Raw genomic sequence first — 18,134 nt, forward strand, 5'->3', positions numbered from 1 at the left:
AGTTGCTATTTCTCTTGCAAGTCGTTTGTATTATTTAGACCTCATTCCCTTCGCATTCCCTGCCTATACTCTGGCTCCCAGTGGTACAGACTGCATTTAGAATTACATGTCCACTAATCCAGGAAAACCAGCCCGCATCTCCTTTGCTGCTTCTGATTGCAACTTCTTGCCTTTCTCTGATTTTGTTTTGTTCTGTGGTCCACGATCTGTTCCGTTGCCTTGCCTAGTAAAGAAATACAACTTTGTACCAAGATGGTAGATATTTAAAGATCCTGAAAAGTTTCCTAGCAAAGAAAAGATATCAACACTAGTTTGTCAGTGATTTTAGGAATTAATCTGTGACACAAACCCCTAGGATTTCTGTGTTGCTCCCCAGCCTGTGCTCTAGTGCAACATAGAATCCATCCATTTAAAAAGAATTCATTCCTTCCTTTAGGCTGAAAATTCTTAACATTGGGAGGGAGGGAGGAATGGAAGAAGCTAAGAGGCTCTGGAAGTTCCTTACTTGTTTCATTAACATTTACAGTCCTTTGACACTACCCAGAACAAATAGGGACTCTTCCCTGTTCAAAAACACTAATTGGCAAGACCCAGCAGTCATCAGTAAAAATTTCAGAGAAAAATGCTCTTCCTGGAAAAATAAACTGTTTAAGTCTCCTTGCATTAAGGGTACGTGCAGTCTAAAGGCCAGCTAGGAATTTTCAGAAGAAAATACAAAACAAACAGAAATTCTCAACAACTGTGAAGGAACAGAGGATCACATGATTAGAAAAATCTAAGCCAAGCCATCTATTGAAGTACACATCTATTGTGGACCCATTATATTCAAGGGACTAATACTAGATGTTATGAAATGGTTAGACTTTTTTCATTGTTAAATTCATTAGCACTATTTAATGCATTTTAGGAATGTACTAAATGTTGACTACAGAAAATGCATAATTTAGTACAGTCTTCAAGGTAGTAAAATTACTACTTTTGAAGAGAGAACATAGATATTTGTGGCATTTCCTTCCTTATTCCCTGAGTGTCATGTTTGAAGGCTAGATTGCTTTTATGAGTTTCCACCAAATAGCCCACATATAGCTGTAATCCAAAGGATTCGTGGTCATTTTACTTTTTTAGATGTTCTAATTATCTTCTACAGGTTTTGTACAAAGAAAACTTGGGAACAGGCATTCCAACCCCTGTCACTCCAGAGATTGAGAGAGTCAAACGCAATCAAGAGAACTTTAGCTCGGTATTTACAAATATATCAAATAAGATACTTGATTTCCCATTAAAAAAATTACCGGAATAACCCATCATCCTTTTTTAAAAAGCAACATCTTAACACCAATTTTGTGTGTGTCCGTGTGTGTATGTGTGTTCCACCTGACCATCTGGACTTACACAAAATGACTCAATTTTCTGATGGTATTTTAACACTTTTGGCGACTGACAAGTGTGAGCACTTAGATCTGAAATACTGTAAATAGAATTAACGTAAGATTCCTCACCATTCATAACTCAACCTTTTCTGTGGTACCTTTTCACGCCCAGAATTAGCATTGTAGAGTTTATCCTTAAAATGTGAAGTAAAAAATAAAAGCATTATCCTTACTAAATATTACTCACTAAAAAACCCCCTCCTCACACCCATCCCCTGCCCCCCATCTTCTCTCTTCCTTAATCTTTGTGTTTGTTTTGAATGTCTTTTGGGTACTTTCTTGTATCTCACAGGTCTTGTACAAAGAAAATCTGGGGAAAGGAACCCCAACCCCTGTCACTCCAGAGATGGAGAGAGTCAAACGCAATCAAGAGAACTTTAGCTCGGTATTTCTTAGGGGCCAAAAAATAAAATCCCTTATTTTTTATTTAAAATAATATTTTTAACACATTACCAATATATAATTTTCCTGTAAAAATACTAAATTCATATAATGAAAATAATGATACCAAATATTACCTCAGTTTTCAACCCAAATCTAATTTAGTATTTATTTTAGTTCTGCTGTGAAATTTTAACTATGTTTTTCCTAAAACGTAGCTATTGATCACATTCCTTAAAAACCTGTAATACTTAGTGCTTCCTTCCTCAAATTCCCCTTGAATAACAGTAGGTGTTTCTAACCGGTGTGGCACAAGTCAAAAGTAAAATCTAACATGCCTCCGAAAGGATAATGTTAGCTAGAATTTTATTTGTATTTATTGTGGCTCTGTTTGATGTATTTTGTTCGCAGCTCTTCTTAAAAGAATGTGATTCTTGAACATTTTCATTCCAAAGACAACATAGCAATTCAGATAACTCAGAAATACAGATTTACTTGGCTCAGCTATTTTTGGTACATCACGAGAGAGATAAATGAGCTTTCCTTGGAATAGTTTCAGGATCATTGAAAGCTAATATTAATTTAGCTTTTAATATTTATTTTATTCCCCCAACCCCCCCCCCCCTTTTTTTGGTTCCCTAATTTAGAGTTACCAACAACTCATGAGGCATGTAAATTTCAGTTAACTTGAGTTGTCTCTGATAAGGCCGTCCTTGTCTTTGAGAGAAGGCTTATATAAGTGACTGACTCCTCCTGCAGCCTGGCAGCTCGGTTGCTATGAATGCCTCTTACTGATAGACCTCATATTGTGTGTGATGAAACGGCCAAAGGTGATCTGTACTTGTTCTATTTCTTAAAGTTATTTAGGCCAATTTTATGTCATTATGAAAACAAACAAGCAAAAATACTTTTAGAACCTATTTTATAAGCTGAGTCTTCCTAAACAATGGGTCCAGGCTGATTTGATTGTTGATTTTGTGCACACAGATTCTGTACAAAGAGAACTTGAGCAAGGGGACTCCCCTCCCAGTCACTCCCGAGATGGAGCGGGTCAAGCACAACCAGGAGAACTTTAGCTCGGTATTTGGGAGAAAGCTCTTTTAACTCGTATTAAAAAAAATGATAATACCGTTGTATAAAACAAAACTTCTGTTAGTCCCTTTAAAATAATCAGTTTAACACATTTTTCTAAAAAAAAAAAAATCTCATCAACTAAATTTTTGTTTTCCAGATCTTTTACTCACCATTTGATTCTAACATTTTATACTTCCTATAATAGTCCCTTAAAACGTTTCATTGATTCCTTTCCTTCCCTTTTCACGTTTTATGGGACTTTTGAAGTTAATTGATGTCCAAAACCCCCAAACACTATAGCTTTATTTACTTGGGAATACTTTTATTTGATGTAGCTGCGTTAGCATTGAAAGAAAAGACACAGGGCTTGAAGCCATGTGTAGAAATAGTGGCCCTTGCTAGGGACAAGGTTTAGCTTAACATAGATCCTATCTGGATGAACAGAGCACCAAGAAAGAAAATCACTTCAGTATTGGAACCCAAAGCAATCTTATCTTGATACTTTTTCTAAACAAGCCATTCCATGAATAGAAATCCAGATCTTCTGAGCTTTTAAAAAATATACAAATTAGATCGTGAGTCTATATTTAATGTTATTTTCTCTTTTATTAATATTTTTGTTGCTAAAAAACTCTATACTACTCAATAGTCTGTGAAACTTTTATATAAGGATCTTAGATTTACTTATGCCTGGGATGGAGAATCAAATGTCATTAGGAAAATTTAGCTGGATTTTTTTTTGGGGGGGGTGGGCGGGTAGGTAGGGCGAGTTTTGATCCAAAATGTTTTTTAATTCTCCATTTAAATATTTTCTGAAAGTTTGAGTCTTTCACACAATTAAGTAACTTTCTTTGGTCCCACTGTCTTTGTTTTGTTTTGCTTTTTTGTTTTTAATTACTATTCACTAACAACCTTTTGATTTTATTAAATTTTCGGTATAAATTGATATTATTTTCGGAATGTTATATTCACTGTTTTCCCTATAGGTATATATTATTATTCCTTCTTTTGGAAAGGTTTACATTAATTTTCAAAACTATTTAAAAATCATTTTCTTCTGTATTACAGTAAGTATATTATTGTTCATATCTATTTGAGATATTAATGATCCTGGACAATTTCTTTTAAGTAACCATTTGTGTTAATTTTTACAAAGGTTGCATTTAGGCAATTTTTATCCAGTGGTGCATAGAGCCTTTAAGATTCTATGGAAGATAAACAGTGCTATGTATTTAGACTTGACCACCTCTATAACTTGAATTTACCCAACAAAGACCAATTTCCTATATTGCATAGATTTGACCTAGGGTTTAAAATATCTGTTATTCTGTAAAACAGATGTTCTGTGTAGGGAAAATAAATATTTGCCCATCTAATTAAAAAATAACCTTTCTATTGTACACTAAGCATTTTAGTAATTTTATGAAATTAATTTGATTTTTTTAAATTCCTAACACAGAAAACCAACATTTAATATATGAGTTAGCTTAAAAGTTGAACATCAAATACACCAGCACTTTAGCCAAGGAAATATGGAGCATGTTTTCATCCAGATCTGTGCTTGAAAAAACAGATTGACTTGGTGAATTTGTCTTTCCTGTTTGACGTCTGTGTTTCATAGTACGTTCCTTACACGATAGCTGAAAGGGCTGTTTTTGACTGCTCTTTTTTTTTCTGGATGCTTTCTTGTATCGTACAGGTGTTGTATAAAGAAAACATCGGGAAAGGGATTCCAGTTCCCATCACTCCAGAGATGGAGAGAGTCAAACACAATCAAGAAAACTTTAGTTCGGTATTTAAAAAGCAAACAAACAAAAACCCTTTAACTAATTTTAAACCATTTTTTAAAAAGATTAATGGCTATATTTTAAAACCTAATCAACTCATCCCAGTAAAAACTTTGACACGTCTTGTGTCTTGTTTGCAACTTAATGCTGCCATTTCCCATGAATCAGTTTCCCCATTTTGGTTAAACATTAACATCACTTAAAAAATGTTCAATATGATATTCCAGCCTTTAAAAACATAGCATTCCCAGTCTCTAGGCACCCACATTATCCTGCTTTGGCAACTTTCAGTTGAACGTAAAGCTTACAAAAATTTATTCTGCAAATAAATTTAAACTGTTGGCTTCATTTCCTATTCTAACCTTCTTGGTCTCTACTGGTATTTGTATAGATATTTTCAGGGTTTTTTTTTTTTTAGCATTTTGTCACTGTTCTCCATTTAAATATAATTAATTCTTCCCAATATGTTCACCTAAACTAAAAATTAAATACCTTGACTTCTTTTGAAAATCAACAAAAGAAGACTTGTGTGTATGCATCTTCATATATGCAGTGTTTATTAAACCTTTCCAAATCAAAATAACTTATTTGGTTCTCCTTCTGCCTCTGCCCTTTTTTCCCCCAACCTCATAACAAGCTGGGGGGCGCAGCTCATCGTTCCCTTCCATGGTGCTCTCCTTTGCTCAGTGATGCAGAGACTAGTTCAACAAAACAGTATAATTCTTTCAAATTTCTTAGCTTCCCTGCTCCTTCCTGCATTCCCTTGCTTTTAAGGACGTCTTTAGGCTCCTACAGGTTGGATCTAGAAGCTTCTGGTATTTCCCTTCCTCTAACTGGTCCTCTTCCTCCTTGTCCTTCTACTCCCAACTGCTCTGCAAGAAGGGGAGAGTGGTTGATTGCTCTTTTTGTTCTGGATGCTTTCCTATCACACAGGTGCTATACAAAGAAAACCTGGGCACAGGAATCCCAATCTCCATCACTCCAGAGATGCAGAGAGTCAAACTCAATCAAGAGAACCTTAGCTCGGTATTTTGGAAAGAAAGGGAAAATAGATGCCATTTAACGTCATAATTAAGTTGATTCTTAACATTTATTCTTCTTTTAAATCCACTTCCCTTCCTTTGCTTCTAACATACCTCACTTTAGCAAAAGGACATACTTTCACATTTCTGTGGTACTATTATGGATTTTTTTTCAAGTTAATTCTGATTTCTGTTATATCTGGCATTTAAAAAAATGTTTTTTGAAACCTTTTTTCTTTTAGTTTGCTTGGATAACAACACAACCAAGTTCTAACAATCTCAAATCCCCACGTGACTGTTTGGGAGGATAACTCCAGTCTTTCCCCAGTAACTAAGGGCCCTGCTACCCCAGATAGTGTCAGTTTGCTAATCCCAAAAGTGGCTATCATTAAATTTTCTTGTGGCATCTTGTTAGCACATAACTCCTGGCTCCTCGGACTACTGTGTCATTTGATAACAAGGAAGTTGAACTGACCCTTAAAATCTCACAACAAATGTAATGTTACTTATGGTTGTTTTTCTGGATGCTTTCTCATCACACAGGTGTTATACAAAGAAAACATGGGCAAGGGAACCCCTTTACCTGTCACTCCAGAGATGGAGAGAGTCAAACACAATCAAGAAAATATTAGCTCGGTACTTTGGCAAGGAAAAAAAAGAAACTACTTCTTTAATGATTTAAAATAATACATATTAATCCTACTTTTTAAAGGCAACTGAAATTTTGTGAATTTCTTAATCACATTTATCCTTCTTCCCTTTAGAGCTACTCCTAGACTTAACTCCATAATAACAAGGTTGCTTTAATCCATATTTTAAAGTTCTAATATCAGAAAGTAATAAATCATCCTTTTGCTCCTCTCCCCCTAAACTTACTCTCTATCCATTACCCCTAAGGTCTTTGTTTTACATACTTGTGAAATTTGGGGAGTGGCGTAGTAGGTGTGACAGGGCTCTTTCTAGACAGTGGAGTTGTAATTTTGTTGTGTTTTTGCACCTGACTTTAGGTTCTAATTTAATTTACCCTGCCGGATTTGGACAAAGAGACCTTGGGGAAAAATAACCCCCAATCCTCTCCTTCAGGGATAACGACATAAATTTAAGATCCAGTAGTGGTTTTGGCAAATGAATGTCAATTTACTTAAAAATGAAAGTGTCACTCGAACTGTTTTTTGTTTTACCAATTTTAGTTCTCTTTGTTCTTCTGTATTTATCATGGTCTTCAGCTGCTAATTTTAGTAAGCCGTTTTCTGTAAGCCTGCGCTCTGTGATATTTTATACGTTTATAGATTGCTGGGGCATTGGGGTTTGTGTGGGGACATTAGTGTACGCAGTGAAGTGCCAGCGGCCCTCCGCATCTACACTGTCTGCAGGTTCCTCGGATACTGGAACGCAGGACTCCTGAGACTAGTGTGCATTAGAATCACCGGGAAACCCACGGTCTCTCATTCTGTAGATCTGGCGTGGGCCAGAAAGTTTGCATTTCCAGCAGGGGCTCAGGTGATGCTGACCTTGCTATCCAGGGACTTCAGCTTTGAGAACCACTTCTTTGACAGAATTCTTCCTCTTGAATGCCATATCCCGAAACTCCTGTGACCCCAAGAATGACACTGAGGTGACAGCGAGGTTGGGAATTTATCACGATATTTCCTATTGACTTACCATGATAGTGATCTAATTGCTGAAAACATTTTTCCTTACTACGTATGATGATGTACTGAACTAAAGCAAGAGGCAGAGCACAGATGATAGCAAGGATACATTTTCCTGATGTGTCTATGTGAGTTCAAGTGTGGCAAAAGGGTCCAGTCTCCCTATGCTATTTAGGGAGCAGCCTCCACCTTCTGTGTTATTCAAGCGCGTGCCCCTAAGTCCTGTGAGATGACCTGTCAGGAGCTTGACATGCGTAGATTAGTGGGAGAGTGGAGGCAGTTTCCCATCCCTGCCCCACATCCCGGAACTAGGCACAAAAACTGCAGTTCTGTCTTGCAGGCTGTAAGGATTTCAGGGCAGGGTCCTAACCTAGAAATGTGTCTTGCTGTAACTACATCAACTTGTTTTGGAAATGTATTTCTTTCCATCTAACCTTATTGCCCAAATGGTTTAGCACCCTGAGCCTCCTAACAAATGATCTGTTCTGTTTAATCTTTTGGTAACTGCAATTCTTTTTTTCTTTTTGGCTTTTTGGATCCATTGGACTCATGTAGGTTTTGTACAAAGAAAATGTGGGGAAAGGCACCCCAACCCTTGTCACTCCAGAGATGCAGAGAGTCAAACGCAATCAAGAGAACATTAGCTCGGTATTGTCTTGAGAAATGAAAGTGCTTTTAATTTTGCAAAGTAACCCCTGCCGTTTGACCTGCTCCTAACTCCATCCCAGGTTAAAACAAACAAGATGCCAGCTTTTTACAATCTCCCCTAAATGATATACATATACTGTTGCCATTAACTGTTTTTTAAGCTTTCTTCTAGAGTTGTACTCACTAATAGTAATAGATTAAACCTGGAGTTTTCTCCCCCAAATTGCATTATATTGAATAGCCTGAATACTGCCTCCTAGTGACTTTCAGGTCCACCTTTGTATCTCACAGGTGTTATACAAAGAGAACCTGGGGAAAGCCACCCCCGCACTCTTTACTCCCGAGATGGAAAGAGTCAAACGCAATCAAGAAAACTTTAGCTCGGTATTTGAGAGAGGAAAAAAGAAATGGTGACACTTTTAACAAGTCTGGCAAACATGGTTATACCACTAACTTATCTCACAGTTTCCCCAAAACTTTTATCTTTTAAAATTCTTCTTTACCTACTTAAAAATGACATACCAACCCCACCGGCTCACCTGATTTACTTCTTTTGTCACTTTTTGCTTTCTACAATAACATTTTAATGGCTTTCTCTTCTTGAGGTGTTTATAGAGTGTGACATAACTGAGCCATAACAACAGCTCGATGATGGTTTTCAGAACTGGGTTTCTGCTCTCTGATATCTGGATGCTCTCTTGGCCCCTCTAGGTATTGTACAAAGAGAATATGAGAAAAGCAACTCCGACACCGGTCACTCCAGAGATGGAGAGAGCTAAGCGCAACCAAGAAAACATTAGCTCGGTATTTTCTAGGACTAAAGAAGGAGTAGTGCAACAACTTGGAAAATAACATTTTAACATCATAAAAAAGTGTTTTTATTCAACTGAAAATTCACACTAAATTAACATACCTGTGCTTTTAAATTCCAAATGACTGTACTAAGACATAACAAGTTAATTGCCAGTGTTTCCTCTTCCCTTTTACTTTACTCTGAGGTAGTCTTATGTAACCAAGTGTAACAAATTGACTTCCTAACATCCTCAATCTTCAGCAATACTTTTTTAAGATACCTTATGAAACAGGTAATACTCTGAAATGGAAGCCTTCTCTGACTTTGATATTTTGGGTTTTTCATTTCTGAGATTTTGATTTCTGTATTAGCATATTGGTTTATGAAATCTGGACATACTCCTTCAAAAAATGATCACTTGTTTTAAAGGATAGTTCTTTCAAACGTCAGTATCACGTTTAGCTCCAAATATCATCCAATGTGCTGGTGCTACAATTCCCAGCAAATTCAAGAGATCACTTTTTCCCCTTCCTTTCAAAATTATACTTTGCCCTGTCTCCTCAAACTCAAAAGAAATTCTTTGTCTCATTCAAGCCCTGCCTGTCCACCCTCATGCTAACTGTTCCTCTGTCAGTCATGGGTGAGCTGGGGCTTTTCAGGTGACTCAAGCTTCCCTCCCCAGTTTCTTTCACCTCCATCTGTTGGAAAGGTTTTGAGGTTTCAGAATTAGGACGGTACCACAACCTGTCCTCATTCATGGTCTCTCCTCTGTCAGGTGCTTTATTCTGATAGCTTCCGGAAACAAATACAAGGCAAAGCTGCCTATGTCTTGGACACGCCAGAGATGAGACGGGTGAGGGAGACCCAACGCCACATCTCAACGGTGAGTCAGGAATTCCTCAGATTGGGTGGGCGGCCTGTTGGAACATGTAAAAAAGGAAATGATCACACCATCCTATTTTCACCAAGTGAACTCGTGAAATTTCAGGTGAAATATCATGAAGACTTCGAGAAACACAAGGGTTGCTTCACACCAGTGGTGACAGACCCCATCACTGAACGAGTAAAGAAGAACACACAGGACTTCAGTGACATTAACTACCGAGGTATTCAGAGAAAAGTGGTAGAAATGGAACAAAAACGGAATGACCAGGATCAGGAAACTATTACAGGTAATTGGAGCCTGGGGAGAAAAATCAACGTTAAGGAAGGTAGAAGAACACAAGTGACATTATCTAGAGCAAAGCAAAGGCCAGAGGACCTCAATCTGTGTTTTCATTAGATGTGAAAGAAAACCCCTATCACTTCACTGTTTACAAAGCTGAAATCTACTTTATGCTTTGTTCCCCTCCTAGAACTAAGCTCAATGAGTGTTATTCAATCCGCCTGTGGTTGTTTAGGTTCATGCCTTGGTCTCCAAGTTATCGCAAGTGTCCAAGAACATCTGTGCTGATCCTGAATCTCACTTTCAGGTTTACGTGTCTGGCGTACAAATCCTGGCTCAGTTTTTGACTATGATCCAGCAGAAGACAACATTCAGTCCCGAAGCTTACACATGATTAATGGTATGTGATGCCACAAAAGGCTTACGACGTAAACATCACCATTTAGTGGGCTAGTGCCAGTGGCTTTTAGGCTCAGAAGTTCGTCTCCTCCAGGGCTTTCAATTTCCTGAGACACCCATTCAGCATAAGAACACCTCCTTGACTAGTGGGCCAAGCTCATTTTCTAGACAAGTTCAAGTTAGGAAAGATTGTTTCACTGCCTAAGGGTAAGTCCCCTTCAGTCCCCATTATCATTTTTTTTTTTTTCCTAAAGAAAAAAAGGTAGTACATCTTTCTGTTGGAGAAATAATGAAAAAAAAATACATAAGCAAAGGGAAGAGAATGGATTTGCCCTTTAACAACTTTCTGAACTCTCTTACGTCAAGGAAGATTAGCCACTCAACGAAACAGGCCACATACCTTTATGCCTTCTAGTCATGTTAAAAGTAAAACAATATGTAGTGCCTATAAGTCTCAAAGGATTTATACTCTAGTCCACTGATGAAGAGAGACCAGTAAATCAGTGGTTACACCCTGACATGTACAATTTTAAAGGTCTGCACACAGATTGCGGAAACACAGAGAAAGTGTATCTAAATAAATTTGGAAGTTAGGGGGCATGTTCTGTAGAAGTTGAAAGGTGGAATTTGTGCACATTACTATCTGTTCATTTTAGTGAGCCCGGAAAATGAGCAGGATAGAGGGATGGAGTAGTAGTCAAGGACAGACTCCGGGATTGGAAGCCTGGCTGTACCACTTAACGGATAGGGGACCTTGGGTGATTAAACTGTCATCTGGAAAATGTATCTTAAGAGTTTTTGAGGGTTTAATCCACAGAAATCTACTTAAAACCCTGCATGCATGACAACAAACAAAAGCCAACTGAGAGTCAATTACCGTTAGGCATTGCTGCTATAAAAAGTTTCACCTCTGCTCCCTCTCCAATGGATCTTACCTCCCCAGCACAAGCTCAGCGCCGGAGCCGGGAGCAGTCTCGATCTGCCAGCGCGCTGAGCGTCAGTGGCGGCGAGGAGAAGTCTGAGCATTCAGAAGGTGCCCACCTCTCCACCTACAGCGACGGGGGCGTCTTCTTCTCTGCAACCTCACCAGGTACATGTGGATGGCCCTGACCTTGACAGCCACAGCCAACCAGCTAGCTCCCTGGAGGTTACTGTTAAGAGATGCTTTGAGTAAAAACACAACAAAAAACATCTAGATCCTTTCTTCTAATGAGAGGACTAGAATTGTGGCGAGGTACACGCAGTTAGCTATTTCATTTTCATTCCTCCTATCTTGGAAATCATTCTTTTTAAATTAGGGGAAAAGATTAGCTCAGTTGCTAATCACAGATTAAATGAGGTCTAGTCACGTTTTCTCCTAATAAACCATTTTCTCCCTTTTCAGCTTACAAACATGCAAAAACCACAGAGCTCCCACAGCAACGATCATCTTCAGTTGCTACCCAGCAGACAACGGTATCCTCCATCCCATCTCATCCATCTACTGCTGGAGTAAGTAACAGTAACTTACTCAAGTCATTCTCACTTTTTGATATGTGCAATAATGATTATAGGTATTCTGGTCTTTTTTTTTTATTAACCGAATCTTCTATTTTACATAATGCTCTTTTACTACACATCTCATGCTAACAGTAATAAATTATCAGAAAACCTTCATTAGCAACTCACATTAATTAAAAAGCATTACTCGGTGATTGAAAACAAACACACCAAAAAAAAAAAAAGCCTAAAGCAAAGTCATCATTTTGGTCTCATTAGACCCACCCACTATCTTAAAGCAAAACATCTGTGGCTTGGAATCATTCTTCCAGAATATATTGGGCTGGCCAAAGAGCTCGTTCGGATTTTTCCCCATCATCTTACAGAAAAACCCGAACGAACTTCTTGGCCAACCCAAATATATGTGTATGCACATGTCACACACGTAATCTGGTCATATCTTAGATATCCCCTATTAATATACATTGAAGAAATAAGTCAAATCATGTTCACAATTCACCAGGACTACTTTAAAACTCTTAGTTTAAAACCCTGGACCTCATTCATAATATTACAAAAACATAATTCTTTAGGATTGAAATGAACAATATTTGTATGTAGAAAACTATTTTTACTAAAGGACATAAGACTTAAGTAAGTATTGAGACCCATTATAGTTCAGGAAGGGAATCTTGAAGTCATTTCTCCAGAAATAAATCCATAAATTCAAGGCAATTCCAATCAAATCCTAGTAAAATTTTAAAAATTTTTATACATTACTCCTATAATTTATTTGAAAGAGTAAAGATGCAAGAATAAGCAAATTTTGAAAATGATAATAGGAAAGGACTTAACCATATAAGAGCAAAATATGCTATAAAGCTATTGTAATTAAATATGAATTTAGCATGAGAATAGATTTTAAAATAGATGAAGTCCAAAAATGGACCCTAAAAGAATTACAAATCAGCAGAGAAAAAAAAAAGGAAAACTAAAATACTACAGAAAAATAGAGACTACTTTTACAATTGGAAATGGTGAAAGCCTTCCTCAGCAGACTCCAAAATCTAGATATGTAAAGGAAAAGACTGACAGATTTGACCATAAAAGGTTAAATGTTTTTATAGCAAAAAGAAATGTCAAACTGGGAAAAAATATTATACTAAATAAAAAGATTAATATCTAAAAACGCAAAAAGTATCCAAAGTTCATTGACATATTATCCCCCTTCCCTTCAAAATAAAACCTGGAAGCATATGAATAGACAATATACAGCAAAATTTTAAAAAATGGCCAACAAAAAAAACATGTTCACCATTTGACTACTAACCAGAAATATGCAACAATAAAAGTATATTAGAACATTATAGTACTGAACTTTCTAAAAAAACTTACTTAAAAGGCACATGCCTTTGACCAAATACTTTTACTTTTAAAAGCTTTCTTTTGAAATATCTGCCCAAAGACAAACACTATAGGGTTAGTGGATGAAAACATGGTGACAAAAAGATGGTGACAATTAAATGTCCAGAAATATAGAAATGGCTAATTTGCGATAGTACTAAAATATGGAATTCTCTACAGCAGTAAAAAAGAATGTGATCAATCTATATTTATATGGAAAGACTTCCAAGCTATATTAAATGGAAGGAACAAGTCAGAGTACTATTTTTAGTAGTATTCCACTTATGTGGGGCAGGGGGGAACCTATCCTTGAATGTGAATGTATGTTGTGTATATTTCAGAATGCTAGGAAAAAATATGTAGGTCTCATACCAAATTACTAACCAGTGACTGCTCCTATGAAGAAAATTTGGGCACTTTCAAATTTTATCTCTAAATTGTTAGTTTTTAAAAACCTTATTTCATTGTTGTGAGAACACGAGATCAACCTACCCTTATATTTTTAAGTGTATAATGCATTATTGTTTACTATAGATTCAAGGTGGTGTACAGATCCCTAGCGATCTCTAGAACAGAGCTCTAGGGTTTATTCATCTTGCTTAACTGAAACTTTATGCCTGTTGATTAGTAATGCCCTATTTTCCTTTCCCACCATGCTACAATTCTTTAAAAAAAAACATTGTGGAGGTTAGCTTTCCAGAACTTTTATTACTGGTATGCTCCCAAATTCCCAAAGTGAGAAAAACATGCAATATTGCTATGATTTTTCAAATTTTTTCTCCAAAACACTAGATTAGTACATCCACTAATGTACTTTCTGTATATATTTGCCTATTTGGGATATATTTCATATAAATGAAATCACACAATATGTGGTCTTCTGTGACTGGCTTCTTAATGTTTTGAGGTTATCCATGTTGTATCATGTATCAGTACTTCATCCCTTTTTATTAGCAAATATTTAATTGTATGGGAATACCTTTTCTTTATTCATTCATCAGTTGGTGGGCATTTGGGCTAGTTCCACTTTTTGGCTGTTACAAATAATGCCGTTATGAATACAGATGTACAAGTTACTATGTGGACTTATGCTCATTCCTCTTGTGTATATACCTACGAGTAGAATTGCTAGGTCACATGGTAACTCTTAAAATGGGAAGAACTTCCAAAACTGTTTTCCGAAGTGTCTGCACCATTTTCCTTTCCCACCAACGGTTTATAAAGATTCAAATTTTTCCATATCCTCCCCAACACTTGTTACTATCTTTTCAATTATCACCATTCCAGTGTGTGTGAAGGGGTATTTCATTGTAGTTTTGCATTTTCCTGATGATTGACGATGTCGAGCATCTTTTCACGGGCTTATTGGCTCTTGGTTTATCATCTCCTTTGGAGAATTCAGACCTTTGCCCCTGTCCCTTTTCAGTATTGAATTATAGGAGGTTTTTTTTAATATAGTCTGGATAGTGATCCCTTATTAGATATATGATTAGCAAATATTTTCTCCTAGTTTGTGAGCTGTCTTTTAGTTTTGGTGGTAGGTAGTTGCACATTCTGTTTTGTGCAAGTTAAGTTGGTGGAAACTAAAATTAGGTGTTCGGGTTAATTGCTGCAAATCTAATATATATTTCCCTTTTTTGTCTTTGCCGATAGAAAATCTTCCGTGCCATGTATGACTATATGGCTGCAGATGCAGATGAGGTGTCCTTCAAAGATGGGGATGCCATTGTAAACGTTCAAACTGTTGATGAAGGTTGGATGTATGGCACCGTGCAGAGGACTGGCAGGACGGGCATGCTCCCAGCCAACTATGTTGAAGCTATTTAGGAACTTCAAAGCACTGCATCTGTCTACAGCACCTACAGATCTTGCCGTCAGCATTTGTTTAGACTCTCCACTATTCCCCGAGTTCTGAAGCTGCGTAGTGCTTTTTGTGTCAATATGATTCATGGTTGTACCATCCCTTGTTTCTATATGTACCCGAATAATTCACCAGTAAAACAAAGGTTAGTACAACTAATCTGTCCAATTATTAAACTAGACTTATCTGCTGGACTTGCACATAAAACCTGAGACAACATTAAACCCATAGGTCTTTTAATTGCCATTATTAAATTTTCCTTTGGGTTTTAAAATGTTTAATTTCAGAATAGACATTTTTAAAGTTTCTGCATTGTTGTTGTTATATTACTGTTGCCTCAACCCAGAATCTTTCTCCATTATGAAAATGTTTTAACAGTATTTCTTTTCTAAATCAAGAGTTCTAAATATGTTAAACACATTTTTTTTAAATGGCAGATATTCACCTTTTCCTTGCTGACTGTAGTTCTGAAGTTATAAAGCGGCTAGTCAATATAAACTGGTGTTAAGCTAGTAACTAATAAAATCTGCAATTCTGCAACAAACACCACTGATGGAATGAGCATTATTTATTTTTAAAGATCTACAAATAAAAACTTCAACAAAAGCAAACCCCCTACACTAGACTTCACTAAAAAAATTAAACTTAAAAAAAGTATTGTTAAATGCACCAGACACAACATTGTAGATCAACTATACTTCAATTAAAAAAAAAATGCACACGTGTAGACTTTCTCAAAACTCTATCCATACTTGTATTCAGCAAGCTTTCCTTATGGCTTGGCTTGTAACGCTTTAGAAATAACTGTGGGATCCAATAGCTGTGGGATCTGTGGGATCCCAAAGGGGATCTTCCCCGTCTGTATCCAGTGGGCTGGCAGTTTGTGGCAAAGGCATGGGCAAAGGGTGGAGTGCCAACCAATAATGGCTTGTGCTTAAGTTTATAGAGTATCCTTTCTAAAAAGCGAAAGATCTGTCCACAATACTTTAGAGCCGTAGTAATACTGCTGTCCTAAAGCTTCTTAATGTGTGTCTGAGACTCAAGAGCAAAGAGTACATGTGAAAATGAAGGCAGAGACTGGGGTGATGCTTCTACATGCCAGGAAAGCCAAAAATTGCCAGCAAACCACAGAAGCTAGGGGAGAGGGATGGAACAGCCTTCCTCACAGCCCTTAGAAGGGACCAACACTTGCTGACAAAGTTATCTCAGACTTCTAGCCCCCAGAACCAAAACAATAAATTTCTGTTATTTAAGCCACTCAGCTTGTGGCTGTTAACAGCAGCCATAGGAAACTAATACAGTACTTTTCAACATCACTAAGTATTTTGGGTTTTTTCCCCCTTACTTTAAAAGTATGGATTTACAGTCTCCTAAGGCAAAGAAATAAAAGCAAAAATAAACAAATGGGACCTTATCAAACTTTAAGCTTTTGCACAGCAAACCATGAACAAAACGAAAAGACAACCTCGGAATGGGAGAGAATATCTGCAAATGATGCAACCAACAAGGGGTTACTTTCCAAAATATACCAACAGCTCACACAACTCAATACCAAAAAACCAAACCACCCAATCAACGGGCAGAAGATCTAAACAGAAATTTCTCCAAAGAAGACATACAGATGGCCAACAGGCGAATGAAAAGATGCTCCAAATTGCTAATTATCAGAGAAATGAAAATCAATACTACAATGAGGTACCACTTCACTCTGGTCAGAATGGCCATCATCTGCAAATAATGCTGGAGATGGTGTGCAGAAATGTTGGTGGGAATGTAAACTGGTGCAGCCACTATGGAGAACAGTATGGAGGTTCCAAAAAACTAAAATAGAACTACCGTATGATCCAGCAATCCCACTCCTGGGCATATATCTGGAAAAGACGAAAACTCTCATTAGAAAAGATACATGTACCCCAACATTCACAGCAGCACTATTTACAATACCCAAGACAGAAACAACCCAAATGCCCATCAACAATTAGTTTAAGATGCGAGATATATATATATATATATATATATAAGGTCTCACACACACAATGGAATATTAGCCATAAAAAAGAACGAAATATTGACCTTTGCAACAACATGGATGGACACAGAAAATATCATACGGAGAGAAAGACAAGTATTGTATCACATATGCACAATCTATAAAATAATACAAATGAATCTTTATACAAAGCAGAAAGAGACTCACAGGCATAGAAAACAAACTTACGGTTAACAAAGGGGACAGGGAGTTCTCGAGAAAGAGGGATAAATTAGAAGTATGGGATTAAGAGATAAACTCTACTATACATAAAACAGATATGCAACAAGGATTTACTGTGTAACACAGGGAATTATATTCAATATCCTGTAATAACCTATAATGGAAATAACCTGAAAAACATATATATAACTGAACCACTTCACTGTATACCTGAAACTAGCACAATATTGTAAATCAACTATACTTCAATTTAAAAAAAAAAAAGGATTTAGAAGTGTGTGGAACCCATAAGACTATGAATAAAATAGAGATCCTCTACGGTTAAAAATAGGCCATAAAAGAGGGGAAGAATATGAATGGTTCATGGACAAATACAATGCTCACTTTTAGGTTGGTATCTGGATTATGTTATTCTCATTCATTTCAGGAGGCCTCACTGAAACACAAAAATAAAAAAACAAAAACCAAAGAACAACAAGTACCATAATTTTTTTTGTTTGTTTTATTTCAGATTAAAGTGCATTTCTTTAAAAATGTTTCAATGTCCAGTTTCAATTGGCAAGTGATAACAGTCAACTCTCAACAGATTATGAAAGTTTTACTGTGGATCAGACACAGATTCTCCCTCCCTCCACTCAGTCATAATGAACCTGAAAATACAATTTTAGTATAGGTCTACCTGCTTCAAACGTTGTATAAAGCATTACACAAACACAACTGACTGCACCCTTATTTCCCATCTACTAGTACAGTCAATTGAGGAATGAACAGGTACTTCTGTGAAGTTTCAACTTACATCATTTGACTTATCAAATATAAATACTTTC

General features: G+C 36.8%; 2 protein-coding genes across 5 annotated transcripts in view; one reads left to right on the forward strand and one right to left on the reverse strand.

Annotated features, from left to right (window-relative positions):
- The window catches only part of NEB (nebulin), a 240,272-nt gene extending 224,557 nt beyond the window's left edge, over positions 1-15,715 (forward strand). Inside the window, exons 153-167 of the mRNA XM_073807710.1 lie at positions 1,148-1,240; positions 1,723-1,815; positions 2,799-2,891; positions 4,585-4,677; positions 5,606-5,698; positions 6,238-6,330; positions 7,902-7,994; positions 8,286-8,378; positions 8,706-8,798; positions 9,563-9,670; positions 9,776-9,959; positions 10,260-10,352; positions 11,295-11,441; positions 11,736-11,842; positions 14,888-15,715. Coding sequence (XP_073663811.1) covers positions 1,148-1,240; positions 1,723-1,815; positions 2,799-2,891; positions 4,585-4,677; positions 5,606-5,698; positions 6,238-6,330; positions 7,902-7,994; positions 8,286-8,378; positions 8,706-8,798; positions 9,563-9,670; positions 9,776-9,959; positions 10,260-10,352; positions 11,295-11,441; positions 11,736-11,842; positions 14,888-15,061 — 1,650 coding nt within the window. The 3' untranslated portion in view covers positions 15,062-15,715. The remainder of the gene's footprint in view (positions 1-1,147; positions 1,241-1,722; positions 1,816-2,798; positions 2,892-4,584; positions 4,678-5,605; positions 5,699-6,237; positions 6,331-7,901; positions 7,995-8,285; positions 8,379-8,705; positions 8,799-9,562; positions 9,671-9,775; positions 9,960-10,259; positions 10,353-11,294; positions 11,442-11,735; positions 11,843-14,887) is intronic.
- Positions 7,998-18,134, reverse strand: part of RIF1 (replication timing regulatory factor 1) — a 65,933-nt gene continuing 55,796 nt past the window's right edge. For 2 of the 4 annotated variants that reach the window (XM_073807714.1, XM_073807713.1), the window contains one exon: positions 7,998-9,704. In XM_073807714.1, coding sequence (XP_073663815.1) covers positions 9,687-9,704 — 18 coding nt within the window. In that variant the 3' untranslated portion in view covers positions 7,998-9,686. Of the gene's footprint in view, positions 11,503-16,931; positions 16,967-17,691; positions 17,744-18,134 lie in introns of all 4 variants that reach the window. The other 2 variants (XM_073807711.1, XM_073807712.1) reach the window with 2 other exon arrangements.

Source organism: Tursiops truncatus, chromosome 7 (genome assembly GCF_011762595.2).
Source record: "Tursiops truncatus isolate mTurTru1 chromosome 7, mTurTru1.mat.Y, whole genome shotgun sequence".
NCBI classification, from domain to species: Eukaryota; Metazoa; Chordata; class Mammalia; order Artiodactyla; family Delphinidae; genus Tursiops; species Tursiops truncatus.